Source organism: Lepisma saccharinum, chromosome 10 (genome assembly GCF_977018435.1).
Source record: "Lepisma saccharinum chromosome 10, izLepSacc3.1, whole genome shotgun sequence".
Taxonomy (NCBI): domain Eukaryota; kingdom Metazoa; phylum Arthropoda; class Insecta; order Zygentoma; family Lepismatidae; genus Lepisma; species Lepisma saccharinum.
Genome location: NC_139238.1, coordinates 84824212 through 84841605, shown reverse-complemented (window position 1 = coordinate 84841605; position 17394 = coordinate 84824212). Strand labels below are relative to the sequence as shown.

Sequence of the window (17394 nt, the reverse complement as noted above, 5' to 3'; positions counted from 1 at the left end):
TCCTTGTGAGATCCTTCAGAATCACCTCACATTTCTTCAGCACTGCTTGGGAGTCCGCAAAACGATGGCTTTGACTTGAGTGCAGGGAAAAAATTCACAGGTGGTTAGGTCGGTGATATAAGGGGGATGTGGTACACAGGTGATGTTGAATTTCACCAAATATGCCATGACGTGATTTGCCACATGAGGTGGTGCATTGTCATGAAGTGACCACCCAAAGTGATTCACCATCACCGTACCTGCAGATGGAACAACTTTCGGCTTTTTCAGTTTTGGAGACCCTGGCCATTTCCATACTGTGCTGGCTTGTTTTTCTCCTGGGTCGTAGTGGTGCACCCATGACTCACGATAACAGGTGATAACTGATTCCAGAAAAGCATCACCAAAGAAACATAACACCTCACGAGATGTGTCACTTGAACAGCCTTTTGTTCATGAGTCAACAGACATGGGACTGCTATCTGCCGATCTTAATGGACAATCACTGCAGCAATATCGATGTTCACCTATGTGGCAGCAGATGTGGAAATACCAGGTTCAACTTGCTTAACACTTGAGTCTTCGAACCACCAAAAGACTGTTGCACGAGGTAATGCATATTCACCGTAAGCTTGGTGCAGCTTTTCACATGTTTCTCTGGGTTTATGCTTTAAATGACAACATAATTTGATTGCTGCATACTGCTCCTTCACTCGTCACCTCCCTCCAATGTGTGTTGTGCCAAATGCACAAATTACTTAGAACAAAGAGTGTTGCAGCCAAACAAAGGATCCCATGGTGCTGCCATCTTTGGGTATTATGTATGAAACCTCACTTTTGTCCAATATGCACATTATAAACATGTAAAGATACAAAATGCTGAGCAAAAAATCAGTCTTACTCTTTGTTCATCAGCCCTTGTATATGAGGAATTTTATACTAATACTTACAGATTACTTAGAGATGTGTCATTTTAGTAAATTATTGACAATTATACCAATTTCTGGATGTGTCCATCAGCCAGTACTAAGTAAAAATTCTCTTCCCTAATTAATGCTTTGGCATAATAGGACAGAGAGCACAGTATAGACAAAGACTTAGAATTAATTTAAGTTGTCTTCTACTGAAGAATACGAGTTTGAGTTTTGACTTTTAAGTCCACTTTATGTGCAGATATGCTAATCAAGACTGGGCCAGTGCCTCCAATGAGTATCACACCTGGGATCCTTTGATTGAAAGGCAACGAATTTATCACTATTCCATCAGGAAAATCTACTGAAGAATATGGATGTTAAACAAAAGAATGTACTTTTATTGGGAGAAAAACACTCTGTTCATACATACTAAAAATAGCATATGTAACTGACACTCATATTAATCACTGAAATCATGTCACACATGACACACGTTCATCCCTTCCATGTCACACACACAGAATACAATTGACTGTTTTTCAAGTGTTCTTCACAGACTATATGAGCAGTTGATGTTCAACACAATTCGGTCTTCACAAGTACTGTGTAATGTAGATCTCCTGCAAATCATCCTACTGGAATCTATTCGATGTTTTTAACACCATTTGGTTCACACAGATCACATTGTTTTTCGAATTAAAAAATTAAAACTTATCTACAAGTTGAAGTATATGTTGCTGCTCTTGGTCCCTCCAATCAGTGTCGCCAGCATCACCCAAGTTCCCTGCATATTCTGCAAGGAAACAAGCATGTTGATTACACTGTACTAAACATTCCTAGCTATATAATTTATCTGTTTACATTTTCACGAGTGCACTCAACTGATACTGTACAAAAAAATATTTATCGAGTGCAAAAACTCTTTAACTGAAAGATATTTGCAATTTTTGTTATTTTCCTCATCTATATAATCACACATTATCTGTAAATAATGAATAAAATTCTTCATTTTTCTACAATATTGATGTTCTTATGTTTTTATTACTGGTTCACAAGGAGAAGTAATAAAATATTGTTTTTAACATTTAATTAATTGTTTAGTTGCCTGCATTGAGACAGAATATGTACGTTACGTCACACATACTCTATGTGACAGAAGTATCCGGACACCCAACTGAAAATGAAGTACAAGTTTGGGCCACCCTCCATCGGGAACACTGGCAGTCAATGCAGTGTTGGCCCACCCTTAGCTTTGATAACAAGCCTTCACTCTCACAGGCATACTTTCAATCAGGTGGTGGAAGGTTTCCTGGGGAATGGCAGCACAAAGTTGGCGTTCCAAAACATCCCAGAGATGTTCTATGGGATTCAAATCAGGGCTCTGCGTAGGCCAGTCCATTTGTGGGACGTTGTTGTCGTCAAACCACTCCCCCACAAGCCCTGCAGTATGGACGAGTACTCGGTCGTGTTGAGACAAAATGGTCATCCCCGAACTGGTCTTCGATGGTAGGCAGCATGAAAGCGGTTCAAATGTGAACATAAGCTTGTGCCGTGTAAAGCAACAAGGGGGCCATGCCCTCTCCAGGAGAAACATGACCACACTATAACCCAACCACACCCAAATTTCACTGTCGGCACTATACAGGCTGGTAAATGTCGTTCACCAGGCATTCGCCACACCCACACCTTACCATCGGATCGCCACATTGTGTACCGTGATTTATCACCCCACACAATGCTTTTCCACTGTTCTATGGTCCAGTTTTGATGCTCCTTGCTCCACGTGAGGCGGCGTTTGGCAATTGCCTGTTTGATGTATGGCTTATGGGCAGCTAATCGGCCATGGAAACCAAGTTGCTGCACCTCATGCCGAATAGTCATGGTGCTTGGAGTAAATCCTGATGCAGTTCAGAATTACTGTGAGATGGTGGTAATGGATGATTGACGATTACGCTGTACGACACTCTTCAACACTCGACGATCTCTGGAGGTCAACATGGGACGTCGGCCTGCATGCTTTTGAGTTGTGCATGTCCCTTCACATTTCCACTTCACTATAACATCGAAAACAGTGGAGCTACTATCGGATTAAAAATTATAGATACTTGAGTTAAAAATTAACCAGTAGATCTACATAAAAACGAGTTACATCAAAATTTAGCTTATTCATTTCTGTGTTAATCAACGCTAGCCATTTTTTTTTTCGAGTATCCCTTATATTTTTTATCGTCGTGAGAACAAGAAAAGGGCCGTTTTTTGTAGTTTTGCAAACGATCGCTATCTTTGAAACTCTGTAAATCAAGAACGGGTTGTCCGATAGTTATGAAATTTTAGTAGGGTGAAGGCAGAAAGGTTTTAAACACAATTATTAATTTTCAGGTTTTCAAAAATTCTCAAAAAATTGTTATATTCAATTTTGCCAAACAACTTTTTCTTGGCATTGGGTAGTCCTACAAATACAATATTAGTCTTGTTTTCAAGCTCTTTGCATCTGGTTTAAAAATGCACATTGTGAAACCAATTTTATACAGACTTTTACTCAGCGGAGTAAAGTTGTATGTGGAACGTGGCAATACCGCAAGTATTGAATATCGCAGTGCCCGCTGGCAGTTTCCACTATTCAATGGACATCGCTGTGTGCCGTGTTGCCACGTTCCCTGAACAGCTTTACTCTGGTGAATAAAAATCTGCATAGAATCGGTTTACAGAATTTCAAAGATAGCGATCGTTTGCAAAACTAAAAAAAAAAACAGCCCTTTTTTTGTTCTCACAACGATTAAAAATAGAAGGCATACTCGAAAAAAAAAATGGCTAGCGTAGATTAACGCAGAAATGAATAAGCCAAATTTTGATGTAACTCGTTTTTATGTAGATCTACTGGTTAATTTTTAATTGGAGTTGAAACTCGAGTATGTATAATTTTTAATCCGATAGTCGAGATGTTTAGGAGGGTGGAAATCTCACGCACAGACTTTTTACACCAATGGCACCCAACCACCTGACTACGTTGAAAGTCTGGGAGTTACTCAGACCGTCCCATACTGCTGTCTCGCGCTGCAGACTACTGAGATCGCTGATCATGAGTTCCTCGCAGTAGATGGCAGTACTGTGTCGCTCTCTATGACAAACACACGTTTTGCGGTGTGTCCGGATACTTTTGATCACATAGAATATGTTACTCTAACAACCAATGATGGGTAATTTGATCAAGGTTATACAGGGTGTCCAAATTGAGACTGACACATTTTCAAGTAAAGTAAATAAAGAAATACAATTACTACATTATGAAATTTCAAGACAAACTTGCCAAGTTTTATGAATAAAAAAAATTGTACACTAGAGGAACATGTAAAATTCGTAAAACTAGTAAAGATCCATAAGTTCTCCTTTTGTTGCAAAGAGTATATCTGGTTTGTAATCAATTGCTTTGCATTCTCAACATCTGGGGCATGACAGAAACAACAGCATCATTCATGATGGATGAGGTAAACGCACACGTGAAGTTTGGAAATTGGATAGTTTTTCCCCCAGATTAATTTTGAAGGCACAATACACAACCAAGGAATTCCGAAAATTGTGAAATCTGTGATGTCTGGCTTCGTAGCATGTTCTGCTGTCCATTGTGTAATGGAGAGCAACGTGTAACAATGTGTACATACAAAAAACTCAAGCAACTGATAGAATATACAAGTAACACTCTGCGGTTCTTACCTCTCATGACATGACGAATAGTTTTTAATGATCCGCCTCTGAGGTTCAAAATCTGAGTGACCCGCTGCTTTATGGATGAAGGGCCTCCTGTGCACACTTCAAGAACAATGTAATCAACAAGCTGCAATGTGAACAGTCCACCTTCAAGTCTACGCAGATAGTTTGCTTCATCTTCATCCTCATCGTCATCCAGATCCTGCATAAAACATCGCATTTCATGAGAAAATAGTGCTAAAGTGTACACAAGAGAATTACACTACCCTAAATCGGAACATGCACTTCTTCAGCTCACGGTAGATATATTGCCCTCAATTTTATGTTTCTTTGTTTCAAATCCACTTTATATACAGATAGACTAATCAGGACAAGGCCTACAGTTTAAAGAGGAATTTGAGCAACTATGTGCCTTCATTGAGTATCAAAACCAGGACCCCTTCATTACAAGTCCATGACGTTACCACTATGCCATCAGGAAGGCAGAAGCTAAACATGCATTGACAATTTGTAAGGTAATGAGGGCCTTCCCCATGGAAAAGTGGTAATTCTGTCACCTAGTAATCAGAGGATCCTAGCTTTAAATCCTAGTGCTATGCTGCACAGTGGTTCGGAACTCACTCTGGGTCCGATTAGCAAATTTGAGCATACAGTGGGTTTAAAACAAGCTTACTTAGGAAAACGCAGTTCCCCATAGAAGCTAAGCTATCTGTATCATTAGCTATCCATATAATGGAATAGCTAATAAATGAAAGGCATTGATTTTTGTCAGTTTTTTTCCCTTTACAGGGCACATGCTTATTTCAAGAAAACAAATTCCCTGACTTTTTCTTGGTTTTGAAAATTTTTGACATAATTCTTATCAAACTGATACTAAACTGACTACAGATCACAACAAAATTATTGAAGAAAGAATCGGACAACAGTGACAAATGTTAATTGATTGATTTTAAATTGGTGTACCCTTCAGTGTCTAGGTCTCATGCAATCCAAGCCCCAATGTAAGTGTTTATATGGAGAGCAGAGAAACATCTTTAGTCACAGTCAGATTCAATTAACAATAAAATTCCTCCTTAAATCTTGGGGAAATCATCCATATTCTTTTAATAAATTGTTCGAAATGCAAAAACAATGGACCGAAGCCAATGTTATTTTGTATACTACCAGAAGCTAGTACCAAGACTTTTACACTCCTACATCATTTGATTCATCAACTTAACATACCTTTACTTACACAATGTACAATACATTTTAGGGACCTAGGAGTACATGCAACGTACAGAGAAAAACGGCCAACACACATAATTATATACAAACAGATGGTTCAAAGGTCAACCAAGGTGTAGGGTGTGCCTATTATATTCTATTCAGTGTATACAGGGAAATATATCATCTTATTTAAAATTCTTACCTAAGAGTTAAAAAAAGCATGTAAAAGCCCCTTGCGAAAAATTAAAACTGCAAGGTTGAAAAGGATCCTACACAGGACAAAAAGAACACATTAAAAAGGTAAGAATATGCTAAAAATTTCCTCACTAAAAAATGTCCTACTAGAATATACAATTTCTTACTTGTATTTTTTTTTGGGGGGAGGCTAAAAATCTACTTTTAGTGAACTTCTAGAAAATGTTGATTTTTCCAGACAGTACATTTCCCTAACATTTCCATGACTTTAATAGACTGGTAGTCATACTGGAAAGAGAGGACATTAAATTGGCCTGTACTGTTTCAAAGAATGGTCTCTTCCCAATATCTGATTTTAAATACATAAGAATTCCACCTGTTAGTAAAGGGTGTCTCAAAAGTAGCACAGGATTTAAACTGTGTACCATTTTTTTTCCGCAAGGTTGGTAGCATTCTGCTAGCTCACATGTTGTAGTAAACACCTTGCGGTCAGTCAATATGCTGCTGTACATGACAGAAGAGTGAGTGACGATCGTTAAAATTCATTGCAAGTACGGATAATGTTTTTCTGAGACTGTGCGCAAATTACCTAACATTTTCGGTAGGAGAAACACCCCGAATGAAACAACTGTGAAAAGACTAGTTGAAAAATTTGAACAAACAGGTTTGGTTGGAGACAATAATAAAAAACCAGGCCAACCTCGTACTGGCAGTTCAGCCAAAAACAATTCGCAGAGTTATCAACAACAGTGAGCCGTAGTTATGCAAAAAAGTGATCCAGAATTTAGTCAAAAGAATTGTCAAAAAGTGTCAAATGCATCGTGGAGGACATTTGTCAGATATCCTATTACACAAATGACAATGTTTACCCTTTCAAATAATGTAATAACTTTGCCAACTTTTGACATTCCTCCTTTATGTTTGCCACTGGATCACTACGTCATGGTAGCTACCCAATCTCCCCATGCGGCAGAGTTATGAGACTCTCCTTAATGTTATGCTACACTGAGCATTCTCAGGACGTGCGATTAGAAAAAGAAATAGCTTCTTGCCATTTTACAAGTTTAATAACACATTTTACCTTTAAACAATCACTGCAAAATAACAACGATATTCACAAACACAATCACGTTTCAATTAAGCTGCAGCTTTTCCTTTATAACAGTGTTTTTCACAAAATTAACATCATCTCACGCAACTCAACTTACTTTTCACGCACTGTTGTCCTGGCAACAGAATCAATAAGATTGGACAGTTCTACAAGTGTTTATAAACCGGAAATGACTTCCGCTTCTGATGCCACTTTTAATTACACATAAGTCCAGAAACTATAAATTTGATAACACAAACCACAATATTACAGCCAATAAATAAATCAAACAGATTTCTGTGAAATTAACAGAAAAAAAAATGAAATATTACATATGGCCAAAATTAACAAAGCATATCAAACTAATAAATAAATAATGTTGTTTTTTTCTTAAATTAAATTCTGTGTTTTTATTTGGACACCCTTTAGAAATCACTTACCCTTCTCTCCCTATCAATTTCCAGGTCCACCTCTTCCACTTTCTCCAAGTACTTGAAGTGCAGCTCAAGAAGCCTGTCAACCTTCTCGTGGTCATTTTCCGTGAACTTGTTCAGCAGCCTCTGCCTCTGAGGACCACGGCAATTCCTCAACATGCTGGCAATGATGGACAGCACATGCTCTGAAAGAGATCAAACACTTCATCATCCTGTAAATAATTGCATCATGTGAAAGATACTACACACAATTACGTACATATGCTAACAAGATTGAAAATGGTAAAAAGCAGTTGATGACAATTTTTTTTTTCAGAGCCTTGAAAACAATGCTAAACCTGTCCGCAGAAAGATCCCCGACCTAAAAAAGAAAAGATGCGGTGCACATACTCGACCCCCCTCCAGCCATGCGGGGAACAGGAACTGCACCATGCCGAGCAGCACAGCCCAAACCCCCAACCACCACCCGTCAATGTCACCTGACAACAGGAAGCAGACAATGCAAACCAGGATGTGCATGCCAGCGCCGCTGAACGGGAGAAATCGCAACTACCGCCTCCCAGGAACAAACAATGCAGTGACGCGGTACCATCTCCGCTTCAAATGCTGTACCCTTTTGTGAATGAAGACAGTGGATCTTCGAAGTTAATAAGGTTTTAACCATTAAATTGTGCAATGTGGAAGTGCGAAATTTTCTAAATTTCACATAACTAATAAACCTGATAGTAGTCAATTTCCCTTCAGTTAGGACCAGAAAACATTATTTTTATTTTACATTCTGCCTTTCTTGGCTTTTAGGTCATTTTTTGCTGTTTTTCTGTATTTTAGATGTTTATTTTTCTCTGTGCCTGTTTAATGAATTTTAAATGCATTTGCTAGCTTAACTTACACATTTAAATTTCCTGAAGTGGTCCTTTTAGCAAGTTTGCCATTAACAGAAAATTTGTCACTGGAAAAGCACAATATTATTTTTAACTGAAATGTTTAGCAATGCATTAAATAATTATAATTAATTATGGTAAATTTATTTCTCCTCCAGCTAACTTAAAATACTTTGTGTGAAGCCGACTTTGAGGCTCATTTTGACAATCTATATTATCACTTTAATCTGTGGTTTTATAGTAAAATTAGTCATTACATAAAAAATATAATCTGATGTATGGGAAACACAACTGTATTTTTAGATGCTGGCCAACTACTGTATCCTAGAAGGTTCACTCTGAAAGAAGATGAATGATTTACACAGAAAAACCTTGTGCACATTTTATGTAACCTTGAAGTCAAAATAAAGAAAACTGCATTAGCACTTAATTGCTTTTATCCCTTTGCTTCAGTAGTTAAACCACCAAACATTGAATTATTCAACTACTCTCTTGTAACTTATGAAAATCAAGCTTTCATTTTCAGAGCGAAAATTAGTTTTAGGTCATTTTTAAAATAATTTTAAGGTCATTCTATTGGCATTCTTTTAGATTTTTTAATCCAATCCTGCCAAGCAACAAATAAATAAAAAGATAAATAAAAAATCCTGACTTTCTCACTCCTAAATAGATTACCCTGACTTTTACAGGATTTAAAGAGAGAACAGTGATTAGTTACATACCATAAAGCTCTGTCAATAAGTTTAAGTCCTGTTCATATCCTTGTAGGAGTAAGGAAGACTCATTTACACAGCAGTTAACTGGTCACTCATTCCAAACAAACAAACAATCAAACAAATAAATATAAACACACATACAGACACCCACTCACTCACTCCTACTCCCTTCTCAGAAATTCTATTGGTTATAAGTTTACTAGATTATAAGAATAAGTATGGATTAAAATCTTATCATTTTAAAGCTGAGTACTGCTTATTTGTTGAAAACATGACTTTTGGAGGAAATAATGATGAAAATAATAAAATTGACATTGATATTTCCAGAAAAAATGCCAAAAATTAATATCCCTTATAATAAGTCATGGAAAAATTGCTCATGCACTACAGGTGTTCAATGTTAAACCCACATCAAAGATACCACATTCCACCAAGTCAAATCTATTGCTGACGTGACACACAATTCTGATTTCTGCTAAAATGAAAAGAAATTGATTTCCAATCACCTTCATGTTCCTCTGTTGTGAGAATCCTTTTCCTGTTCTTCTTTGGTGTTTTCATGAATAGAGGGAATATTGTCCTCAGACCAAGGATATCAACAAATTTGTTGCAGTTCTCCTTGCCATCAGGACCAGACATTGCGTGGTCTAAAACTTTCAACGATCCATTCCTTGATAATTTCTTTTCCCTGCAATGCAACAGAAAAATGTGAATTATTCAATAAGAAGAATAAGAAACATACCTTTTCTATGTTTAACAAGAATTGCTTACAGTGCTTCATGTTTTTCAGGGGATCAAGGTGAAAATACTTTAACAATTGGAGGGAAACTGTAAAATCCAGGAACGTAAAACCTGGGTTTCACTGCATCATCAGAAATGTGTTCAATATCGCAAGAAGTAACGGGGGGTTATTTCAAATTCGCAATGTCTGCTGGAGTTAATGTAGACAAAATAACGTTTGTAACAAACCAGAAGCTGACACTTGAGCCCTATTTCTCTATTGTTGACAACAATTGTAAACAAACAGGAATTTCAAGTGTTTTACAATAGATAGAGGCACATATTTTTGGTAAATAAAAAAGCAAAATTCCGGTACAAAAACAGAGTCGATTTCGGGTTCAAAAGTGGTAGATAAAATAAAATTTCAGTTTTATAGCGATGAATAATCACATCAAAAGTTCTATACAAAATGACATTTTGGTTTTAAAATTGTGAATATAATCCTAAATTTGATTTCAAACTGCACTTATTACACAAAATAAACTTATCCCTTCTAATAGCACATTTATGTAGTTACCAGAGTATTAAGTTTTTTCCTGTGTAAAGGGATCCATTTTTGCTTATCAAATATTTACAGCAGAATTAATCAATTTTCTGTGAATTTCATAACTCACAGGATGCTTCAGACTTTAGAAAGTGTCGTGTCGGTATATAAACGGTAAATTTCGTGTTTAAGATTATACTTCGCATTTTGCAGTTTATTTCGCATTATTTCGTGGCAAAACAGGGTAGAAAAATGCACCTCACACCTTTCAGAAACATTAAAAATTAACATTACAGCATGTTATTTCATATTTTGTGTTTTCGTCAAAAACAAAATTTGCATGCCTCTAACAATAGCAAAAGCAAACAGTTGGGAGGTGTAAAATGTAAAAAAGAAATAAAATATATTGTTGTTCGGATGACAGAAAACTTGTAATTAATGCAATATAAAAGGTCATAAACATTAGTTTGTTTAACATTGCTTCGGAATAATTTGCCAGTTATTTGCAAGGAATTCACCCAACTCTTTTGGCCACATGGGGACATGTATTATTCAGTGAATACGGAGCATACAAAGTCTGTCCCAAAAGTAATGAGACAATTTGGCAGGCCAGTCAGAAAGGTCGAGGGATAGATCTATTGGGCAAGGTGATTGGTGGGGGATGTCAGGTATACAATTCAGTTGCCAATGAGCTTTTCCAGCGTTCGGATCACTAGCAACGTGAGAAGCTGTTTTAGTGTCCCGTTATGGTCGAAAATGCAGCACAGTCTGGATCAGCGGTATACAATTAAATTTTGCGTCAAACTTGGTAAATCCACTACCGACATGCTTGAAGTGTTAAGACAAGCCTATGGGGATGACACTTTAAAGAAAGCACAAGTGTGCAGGTGGCACAAGGCATTCAAAGACTCAGAACTGCTGACCATGTGACTCAAGTGAAGTCTGTTTTGGACTCTGATAGATGTTGAGTGAGAGTTAATCTCAGATAAGGTGGATCGCGCGTCTGCCCTGAGATCGCAGATGCCTGGTTTCTCCACCGCAACAATGGGCCATCTCACTCATCACTGCAAGTGAGGTAATTTCTGGCCATGAAAAATGTGACAACGGTTCCCCATGCACCGTGCAATCTCGACCCAGATGACTTCTTTTTGTTTCTGAGGCTCAAATTCAGCCCGAAAAGACACCGTTTTGTGACAATTGAAAAAGTCCAAGCAGCCGTGACAAGTGCTCTGCAAGGCATCTCAGGTCAAGACTTACTGTGCTGTTACAAAGAGTGAGAGAAACGCTGGCACTGCTGTATTGACGTTCAAGGATCATACTTTGAAGAATATTTAGTGTATTTGAACCTAGTTTCAATAAAACTATTTTTCCAGAATTAGTCTCATTACTTTTGGGACAGACCTTGTATGTTGAGACATTTTCTGAAATATGGAAATAATATGTAAAAATAACTAAAAATATGAGGCAAAACCTAATATATGTACAAATATGGAAAATATAACTGATTTCAACTTCATACATAAATACATTCAACCTTGATTTCATATTTTTTAGAGGAGAACACTGGAAAAACTTAAAATGCGGGAAAATGTAAAATCGAGGAATGCTTTCCTATGTTGGGACCATTAAGATTGAATGTCTAATGGGGGAGAATGTAAAATCCGGGAATCTAAAATTGGGGTTCCACTGTATGTATTTATGTATAACACTGTTGCCTGGTAACTACGTATTTGTATATGTGTATGCATACCTGAGCATGAGGTTCATGAGCTGCAATCCTTCACCCTTGAGGAATGCATCACGATTGGGAGCGTACATCAAACTTGAGCAAAGGCAATTAAAGAGATTTTCCATCATTTCATGTTCCTCGTTTGACACTGGATCATGCCTCTTGTAAAACTAAAAAGCAAAAGATCAGATTCAGACAATAAAATTAAAAAGCAAGCCAAAATTAAGCAGCCAGATAACAAATTACTTCCTAAAGGACCAATTACATTATAGAGTTTTCAAAAACATTATGCATAAAGCATTAAAATATAAATTCCCCAACATAAGAGTTCAACCACATTAAAGATTATACTACTCATTAATTGCCAAAGTGCAACGTCCTCACCTTGTAATCAAGGGGTCCCAGGTTCAATACCTGGTGGAGGCACATAGTAGTTTGGATCTCACATTAAACTGTAGGTCCAGCCCCAATTAGCCATACTGTGCATAAAGTGGAAACACAAACTCAATCAATTAATTGTCAAAGTGGTTTGCATAGCATACTACAGCACCAGGGGTCATCAGGTTCATTATGCTTGTTTCATTACCTATTTCATTGATTTATCATTGATTTATCATTCATCCTCAGCATAGCAAATAACTTGGATAGATAGAAAAATGACATAAAATGCAAAGTACTGACAATTCAAATAAAAGTACAGCTCTGGGGATCGATTTTTATCATCCTCCCAATCTTGCCTAGGTATGAAGTGACATGTGTCCACCACTGGAGACACCGATGCTATTGCTTTATTTTTTCTGATTCTGTACAATTCTTTCCAACTGATTTCTCCAATGAAGCACAATTGCATAGCAAGGCTAAAAACATAGCCCCAGGCTATTTTCCCTGAAGCACAAATGATTGATTGATTGACTTGGTTTATTTTTTATCACTTTTCTGCCACTTTTGGCTAATTGTAAAGATGAGGATGAGTGATAATATGATGACATTATTGAAGGGACACTCACAAAGATCACCCATGCCCAGGCTGGGATATGAACCCAGCATGATGTGCTAACCACTCCGCCGCCACAGAGTTCAGCATGAAGCACAAATGAATAGTAAGGCTGAAAACATAGCCCCAAGCTATTTTCCCTGAAATGGGACTGTGTGACAAGGCTGAAAATATAGCCCCAAACTATTTTCCTTGAAGCATGAACACATGGAAAGTCTGAAATCATAGCCCCAAGCTATTTTCCCCGAAACAGGAATGTGTAAAAAGGCTGAAAATATAGCCCCAAGCTATTTTCCCTTTAGCATGAACAAATGAAAAGTCTGAAAAAGCCCCAAAGCTATTTTCCCTGAAACGGGAATGTGTGACAAGGCTGAAAATATAGCCCCAAACTATTTTCCCTGAAGCATGAACACATGGAAATCTGAAATCATAGCCCCAAGCTATTTTCCCTGAAACAGGAATGTGTAAAAAGGCTGAAAATATAGCCCCAAGCTATTTTCCCTTTAGCAGGAACAAATGAAAAGTCTGAAAACATAGCCCCAACCTATTTTCCCTGGAACAAGAAGGCATAGCAAGGCTGAAAAAATAGTCCCAAACTATTTTCCCTGAAGCATGAACACATGGAAAGTCTGAAATCATACCCCCATGCTATTTTCCCTGAAACAGGAATGTATAAAAAGGCTGAAAATATAGGCCCAAGCTATTTTCCCTTTAGCAGGAACAAATGAAAAGTCTGAAAACATAGCCCCAAACTATTTTCTCCCATCTTAATCTTGGAACATGTGGGGTAGGAATGGTTGAGGGTTTCTGGTCTTTCCCAGGGGAAAAAAAAATATCAACTATTAATACATACATTGATTCTGTCCACAGTATTTGAGCTGCCAAAGATGAAAGTGACATTAGCTCTTAACTGCTGGGAATCTTTCCCATAATTCATACAATTAGTAATCAAAGAGTGAACTAAATTTGTAGGTACTAATTTTCAATAATGTAATATTAAGAGTGAGCCAATACTATTTTGTAAGAATACCAATACTGTTTTCCATTCACTTACACAGTGGCGGCAATTAGGGGAGGCGAGCAGAGCACTTTTCGCCACGTTTTCCCTCGCACTATGCTCAACTTTTATCTGCCAAGGGAAAGTAAACTGTCCTTGCCCCTCCCCCCACCCCCGAGGTTTTGACACCTTGCCCCCCCTAGTTTTGGAACCCAATCGCTGCCACTGTCCTCAATGACCACTGCTCTTACAGATTGTCATCAATGCTAATACTGATGTGTGAACAATGAATCAATTAACCAGCTCAGTGGCCATGTCTGTTACGTGTTTGACTTTTGGTCTTGCCACCAAAGTTCCCAGGTTCAAGCCCAACACTAGGCACAGGCATTCTAGTCTAGGACTTTCATAGGAAGTAGAATGTTGACATTACATCTCAATACAGGCACAATTAGAAGAAGGAAAAAGGTAATTTACTCAAGAAATTCCTTTTCGGGGAGATCCTGCAGGTCCCAACATTAAACTGAAGTGAACAGAAAAATCCAAAATGTAGCATAGCACTACACTTTACCTACAATCATGATATGTTTAGTTGAAAATAGCCTGTAGCTACAGCTCTGTTTGTGTGGCAGTAAGCTATCGTATTAGCTAATTCAGTTTGAGTCAAAATACTGTATTTCAGCGCAAAATCGTTGTGATGTGCCAGATAACAAAACCAATGATAGCAGTGCAGAATCTTCGGAAGCAGGAGATTAAATTTTGTAAGTAGGTACTTTGGAACACTGTACTAAATTTTCTCAAGTGTAATATGTTGACCATAACACAGGGGAACCATTTTTTTCTCATTTTCTGTTGCATTTGATTTTTCAATTGTTCTATGTAATTTTTTAACGCTGATTTCAAATATGAAACTGGTTTTCTCGTATATGCTGTAGTTATCATGCAATTTGAAACTTTTACTTTTGTGAAAAAGGACATCTATTTGTATTTACACGGGGGATAGGTGAACAATGATGCTTAGATTTACACTAATCATGCACTAAAACATCTTTGATTGTTTGGTTGAGTGTGTTTTAGGTCCACTTTATGTATAGAAAGACTAACTGGTTCCACAACGCGAATGTTGATGGCTCAGTTCCAGTTGGCCACTCAGTGCATTTGCGAGAAGAACAAAATGACATAAAAGAGCATATCAAAGGCGATGGGACAAGAATATGATGGCAGACTACTGCTGCCAGCGAGATCATTCTGAGCAAGTCCACAAAGCAAGAACTACAGGAGCAAATTCTTGCCTGAATATAACTTAATTGAACTTTGGATCCCATCCTCATCAAATTTATTTTATTGTCTTCCGTCTACATGTAGACATGTGTGTTATTTTTTAAAAAAAGCCTTAATTCATACTCATATTTTACTACATCGAATACATGTTTAATACTCCAAAAAGTGCTTCTATCTCGCTGTATATTCAAACTGTAATGCATATTATGATGCACTTACACATGTTTATGAATACATGAAGAATATCTTCGCCAAGATGGTATCCACGATTGCATCCAACATTAAAATGGTGAACTGAATTTTGAGAAATGAACATCAAGGTGAAAAATGTTGAATTGCAAAAAGCTATAACTTACAAAGAAATACTAAACCAAAATTAGCTTAGAACAAGTGCTAGTATCATTGCCACAAAAATTTTGTTCCCAGTGTAATGCACAAATCAATAACAACTAACGTGTTAACTTTTCTTCAGATAGGGAAAATGTTTGCTAAACTGTTGCAAAGAAATGATGTACATTGATTTGGCACATTAAATTTGAACATATATTCATGTAAAAAAAGAACTTCATATAATGATCACTTCCCACTTTTCTGCAAAAGAAAAAGGGCATAAAATCCACATCAATTATGTGGTGAAATACTGAATCTGTTGATACATAGCATCAATATGCAGTAAGGTAAAGTTCCCCGTGCATAAAGCACTGTGCCATAATGGCACATTTTGGGGATGTCGGGGTAGAGCCCCACACATTCTCGATCCTGGCCATTTTGGACGGCTGCCATTACTACCCAGTTTGAGGATGAGTAAGCCCCAGAGCCACTCTATGTGTGGAAAAATTCAATATGCCATATCAATTGCAACTGTATCCCTTCTGTAGCAAGAATGAAGTAACACACTTACAGCAAGCTGCTGGAGAATAACATCGATGCCATCCAACTCCCCAAGGAGCTGCCTATTCTCCTGGTGGCTCTGTAGAAGAATGGAGAGGATCTCGCTGGAGTATAGTTTGTTGCCATCGAAAGGAACCTTTAACCGGAGCCTCTTCAGGATCCACTGCATCAGGCCCTGCCTTGCTGCATCTGGGCAAATTTCTGGCCGAAATTCTGTCAAGTTTTCAAAAATTGCTGTAAAAAGAAAAAAAAAGACTTAATGAACAAAAGTGTGTGTTTAGTAGCATAAACTATACTTTTTCAGTGTTTTTCAACCCATTTTAGAAGTGAAAAAATATAACAGAATGTAATAGTGCAATTTTCCTCCCCTCTCTCACTCTTCTGCAGGTGTTAAAAGCTGTGACAAAATAAATTATTTAAGACAAGTTTATACTCTGGCTAAATTGGACTGTATTTATAGTTTAAAGTGTAACCTGAACTACTGTTCAACGTCACTCCGCCGAGGATTGAACTCAAAACTCCTTGATGGGTGTGGTAAATCTGGTTTAAGTATTACATATGTAAAGTTTTGTGAAAATTAATCAGAAAAAAACTATCCAATGTGCAATGTGGAAACACAAAACTTTTTGTACATCAGAAATCCTTGTTACACGCCAACAGCATACCCCAGAAGTTCCCAAACCTTTTTGTTTCACAGCACCAGAGGCGTGGCGTGCATGTAGCCGCTGTTACCGCAGGTAACACCAAAATATAAAGAATTGAAGAACCCGTCTTAAAATATTATTACGTACATAAACTGGTAATATTGTCGTAAAGTAAACATTGCAGACTGACATTTTTTCTGACACCGGCAAAAGCGAAGAGGAGGACTGTTCCGGTACCCTCCACAGGCAACATGAGGAAAGGGCCCTGAGCCCACCCAAGGAAGACTTCGCGTTGCGGCAAAGACTGACCGCGGGGAGAGGAGGAGGGTTTATGGTATGCCTGTTTAGCCGGCGCAGTTGCCGGTGACCCTTACCGGAAACATACCAGTGTTGCCATATTCAATTGACAGAAATGAGCTAAGTCGCCTAATCGGGTCTATCTTACTCTGAAGGTGTCCAGTCACACTGGGGAAC

The 17394-nt window shown here is 37.7% G+C and overlaps 1 protein-coding gene across 1 annotated transcript in view; it reads right to left on the bottom strand.

Moving 5' to 3' along the window:
- Positions 1–1276: 1276 nt before the first annotated feature.
- LOC145994407 (beta-catenin-like protein 1) overlaps positions 1277–17394 on the bottom strand; it is a 44709-nt gene continuing 28591 nt past the window's right edge. The window contains exons 6-11 of the mRNA XM_083130531.1: positions 16287–16510; positions 12138–12286; positions 9630–9811; positions 7533–7711; positions 4605–4800; positions 1277–1686 (exon numbers count right to left, since the gene is read on the bottom strand). Of these exons, the coding sequence (XP_082986657.1) occupies positions 1598–1686; positions 4605–4800; positions 7533–7711; positions 9630–9811; positions 12138–12286; positions 16287–16510 (1019 nt within the window). The 3' untranslated portion in view covers positions 1277–1597. The remainder of the gene's footprint in view (positions 1687–4604; positions 4801–7532; positions 7712–9629; positions 9812–12137; positions 12287–16286; positions 16511–17394) is intronic.